The sequence below is a fragment of the Elephantulus edwardii genome, unplaced genomic scaffold (assembly GCF_000299155.1).
Source record: "Elephantulus edwardii isolate Elephantulus edwardi_28Jun2011 unplaced genomic scaffold, EleEdw1.0 scaffold00009, whole genome shotgun sequence".
In the NCBI taxonomy this organism is placed as follows: Eukaryota; Metazoa; Chordata; class Mammalia; order Macroscelidea; family Macroscelididae; genus Elephantulus; species Elephantulus edwardii.
In genome coordinates, this window is record NW_006399759.1 from 10,959,322 (window position 1) to 10,964,212 (window position 4,891).

The following is a 4,891-nucleotide window of genomic DNA, read 5'->3' on the forward strand; positions in this document are numbered from 1 at the left end:
AGCCTGAACTTCTTCTTTCATCACCATAGGCTCTTGCTCATATGTTGTTTCATGATTAGAACATATTAATAACAATAAAGTGTATGTGCACACACACAGACACATACAGACACACAGCTGGTCCTAAATAGTTCAACATAACTCAAATACATTGTATTCAAGGACTATCTGAATATTTTCTTTCTCTTTCTCTTCATAAGGAACTCTGGTAGGGTAATCAACTGCTAACCAGAGGCTGGCTGGTGGTTAAAATCCACTATCTATTCCGAGGTAGAAAGATGAAGCAGTCAGTTTCCATAAAGATTTTCAGCCTTGGAACTGCCCTCTGGTTCTCTGTTCTAGAAGACTGCTGGGAGTGGGAATCCATTCAATGGTAGTGTGTTTGGTTTTATAAAATAACTGCTCAGAAAAAATTTTCTCTTCAAATCTGATTGAGTTTTGAAAATTTTTAACATATGTGTATTTATACTTTTATTTAACATTTTCCTTAAATGCTTTTTAACTTAGAAAGTGGTAAGTTACTAGAAAGAGACATCAAATTGATAACAGCGATTATTTTTGAGTGGTAGAAATGAAATTTAATTTCTTCTAACACTCTTCTGTATGTTCATTCTTTTTCTACAAATAACAAAAATGCTAAAGTATGCTTAATTCATTAAAAATAACTTTAAAACTTATGTATCTATTAATTTTTTAAACTTTATTTTTATTATGATCTTAACAAAAGAAGTTGGATTACTTACAGAGAAGTTGGATCTTCAAACATTCATTTGTTGAACCATTTTCTCCCAGCCCCTTCCCCAGTTAACTTTTTTTAATCTATAATTTTTTTTCCTTTTTTTTGTTGTCCATTTTCTTCTCTCCCTCCTCTCCACGTTCTCTGCAATTCCCGTCGCCCATTTTTAACAGAGTTCTTATATAGTTATTTGTCCTTTAGTGACTGAGTTTTTCACTTAATCATGTCCTCCAGACTCCTCCATGTTGTGTAAATGCTTTTTGAATTCACTGTTTTTTCCATGCTACATAATATTCTATTATGTGATTGTACCGTTGTTTTTCTGTCCATTCATTTGTTGTTGAGCATTTGAGTTGCTTTTATCTCTTAACTATTGTAGATAACGCAGCAAAATAAACATGGGTGTGCATACATCTGAGTCGTGACTCTGATTTCTTTAAGGTATATTCCTACTGGTGGAATTGCTAGGTCAAATAGTATGTCTATTTCCAACTTTTTTTTTTTTTTTAAATTTCCAAGTTTTTGAGAAAGCACCAGATGGCTTTCCATAGTGACTATACCATTTTACACTGCAGTGACTAAGCAGTGACTAAGCGTTTCAATTTCTCCACAACCTCACCAGCATTTGTTGTTTGTTTTCCTGTTGAATGTTGCTGGAGTGAGACAGTATCTCATAGCTGTTTTGATTAAAAATTATAGATCTGTTTTAATACACACAAACTATTGCAAACCTCCAGTATGTTTAAATCTGGAATGGTGTTGCATAATCCCACAAGTGCTTGCAAGAACAGTTTGTTTTTGGTTTTTCCCCCTCAAATTTGTTTTCAAGAAGTTTTGAAATGGTTTGAGGCCTTGCTCCACACCTTCTACAGAACAAGGTTATAGACATTTCAAAACACAAACCATAAAAACTAATATAAACCCGATGGCACACGGTTCAAATCCACCAGATGTTCTGCTGGAGAAGAAGGGGCAATCTCCTTCTGTGCCAGTCAGATCTGACTTGACGGTACACAACAAGAAAAATAAAAAAACTCCACTAATAAAAAAATAAAATTGTTATCACTAAAACAGACTGAAGTATCTCATTAATGACAAGGAATTCCATTGTCCTCATAGTACTTTTAAAGTTGTTGTTGTTATGTGCCATTGATTGCCTGTGCATGTAGACTTTTAAAGAACTGTTTATTATATACTTAGATGGTTTATTAAATACTGTTGACTAACCAAGAAATGAAACTTAAAAAAGAATTTATATATAAACAAGAATTTGAATTTAAATGTAAAGAAATCAGGTAAATACTCAAACAGAAGACTCACCTGTGAGAAATGTTAAATTTCTGGATAATCCTTTTCCCATTGGCAAACCAGATCTGTACATTAGTGACTGGTTCCAGATTGTTTAACGGGACAGTACACAGGTTGTTTTTATTCTCAACCCCAATACTCTTTATTTTAGAAACAATTTTTGGTGTGGCACTAATTAAAAAAAAACAACAAACCACAACACAGTCAGGTACATTCTTCTCTCTCTATGGAATAGTTTATCATTAAGTAATGAGTAACATTTTTTTAAAAATTTTTTATGACTAACATTTTTACATTATATTAAATATACCTAGCAACTAACCACAAAAGCAACAACTTTAAGGAGCCTTAAATATTTTTAAATATTTTTTAAATATTTGTGTGCTGGGGAAAAAACCCAAGACTCTACACAACATTCAAAGTAAAACTGAGAAAAATAAATACTAATAAAATGCAGAAAAAGAATTTATCTTAAATTCACCACAACAATATAAACAATTCAAGTTCTTTAGTGTTACTCTGGGGCAAGTCAATTCAATTCAGTACTCTACAGCCAATTATCTTACTAAATATTTATTACATAATGAAGAAGGTTTGTTACTCCTGACTTGGGGCTGAGAGATGTTATATAACTTTCTAAAAGATGCTATGTCACAGCCTGACATACTTAGGCAGTCTGTACAGCAGTGCTAATAACAGTTTTCGGAGATGATGGAAAGGCTATGCATTCCCTCTGTTCAATATAGTTGCCATGAGCTAGGGTGCTCCTTAGAGGCAGGGAGGGTTAAAATTCATCTCACATACTTTGGGCATGTTGGCAGGAGGGACTAGTCCTTGAAAAAAAACCTCACACTGGGAAAGGCGGTCAGCAAAAAAGAGGAAGACCATCAGCAAAGATTGACACAGACTGTATTAGTGTGTTCTTATACATCAGAGATGTAACTGAACTTTTTATTCAATTATCTTAGACAATTTTATGTGGTTAGTGCCAACCACATCAGGACAGTGTAGCTCATTACTGGGTTCTTTTCAAGAGTCTGACTTGCTTCCTGTATGTGACACAGACTACTAAGACAGAAAACAGACTTAAGCAATTTTCCTTCTTAAAATGCCTTAAAATGGTCTCACTGCTTAGTTCCTCATTAGCAAGACAAAAAAAGAAAAGTCTTATTTATAAAATGTATCTATAACTACATGTCTTTCTGACCTTATTTCCTGCTAATCACCCATAAAGTCCTCGTGTTCTATTTGCAATCTTGGATTCAGTTTGTTCTCACACCTATGCCCTTATATGTGCTTTCGCTACCTGGAAAACTTGCCCCTCACTATCCACAGACCCAGTATCTCTATTACCAGGAGCCCAATGGCATTAAGCAGTCAGCTGCTGGTCAAAAGGCTGGTGATTTTGATCTATCCTGTGGGAGAAAGAGCTACCATTCGTATTATAGTAACATTACAGTCCAGAAAACAATGAAAGGCATGTTAAAATCCTAATACAAAACCAACAAACTTTGATGACTAAAATGTACCTGAAGCAAACCATGGTATTTTCAATTGCTTCATAATCTTGTGAAAACTGGCCTTTGGATTAAGATGCTGGCAAGACTACTGACTTTATCATGATGGCCTTCTAAAGAACAAACAAATATGCCTTGGAAAAAACACTCCTAGAGTGCTGCATAAGAGTAAGAGAAGTGAGACTTCATCTCGCATACTTTGGGTATATTATGAGGAACCAGTCTTTGGAAACAAACATCCTTAGAAAGGCAGAGGGTCAGTAAAAGAGATGAAGGCCTTCAGTAAGACAGAGTGGCACAGTGACGGAACCAGGGGTTTAAGCACTGGAGACCGAGGATCGTGCAGAATCAGGTGCTGGGTTTCACTGTGTTGTATACAGGGTGGCTTTCAGGAGTGACCAGCTCAATGACACCTAATGACAACAAACTCCCAGTTCTCCAAATGTCTTTATGCCCTCATGTTTACAGTACCCCCAAGTTTCCTCTCCTTACAGTTGCTACACATAGTTAATACAGTATCTTTCCACATTTCAATGATCGTTCCAAATTTTAAAATATCTTCAAGAATCTACAACCAGGAGAAGATAAAATAGATGAATGGGTTCTTCTAAGAATCAAATCCCTATGCACATCCAAAAACTTCTCCAACAGGGTAAAAAGGGAAGCCACTGACTGGGAAAAAGTATTTGGTAATGACATATCAGATAAGGGACTTATATCCAGAATTTATAAAATACTTGAGCACCACAACAAGATAAAGGTAAATAATCCAATAGAAAAATGGGCACAGGATATGAATAGACACTTCACCGAAGAAGAAATTCAGATGGCCAACAAGCACATGAAGAAATGTTCAAAATCCCTAGCTCTAAGAGAGCTGCAAATCAACACAACTATGAGATATCATCTCACCCCAGTCAGAATTACAAAATTTAACAGAACAGCAAGCAGTAAGTGCTGGCGAGGTTGTGGAGAAACTGGGACCTTTATTCACTGTTGGTGGGAGTGTAAAATGGTGCAACCACTGTGGAAGGCTGTGTGGCACTTTCTCAAAATGTTGCAAATAGAGATACCATTTGACCCAGCAATTCCACTACTGGGAATACCTCAAAGAGACTATAACTTGAACCCAAGCAGATACATGCACACCCATGTTTATCACTGGTTTGTTCACAATAGCAAGGAGTTGGAAACTACCTCAGTGTCCATCAACAAATGAATGGATACAGAAGTTGTGGTATATTCACACAATGGAATACTATGCTGCATTGAAAAACAAGGAACTCATGCAATATTATTCAAAATGGGTGACCCTGGAGGACATTATGCT

General features: G+C 35.7%; 1 protein-coding gene across 1 annotated transcript in view; it reads right to left on the reverse strand.

Moving 5' to 3' along the window:
• Positions 1 to 4,891, reverse strand: part of UBXN2A (UBX domain protein 2A) — a 55,145-nt gene that overhangs the window by 4,543 nt on the left and 45,711 nt on the right. Inside the window, exon 5 of the mRNA XM_006880634.1 lies at positions 2,057 to 2,215. Within this exon, the coding sequence (XP_006880696.1) occupies positions 2,057 to 2,215 (159 nt within the window). The remainder of the gene's footprint in view (positions 1 to 2,056; positions 2,216 to 4,891) is intronic.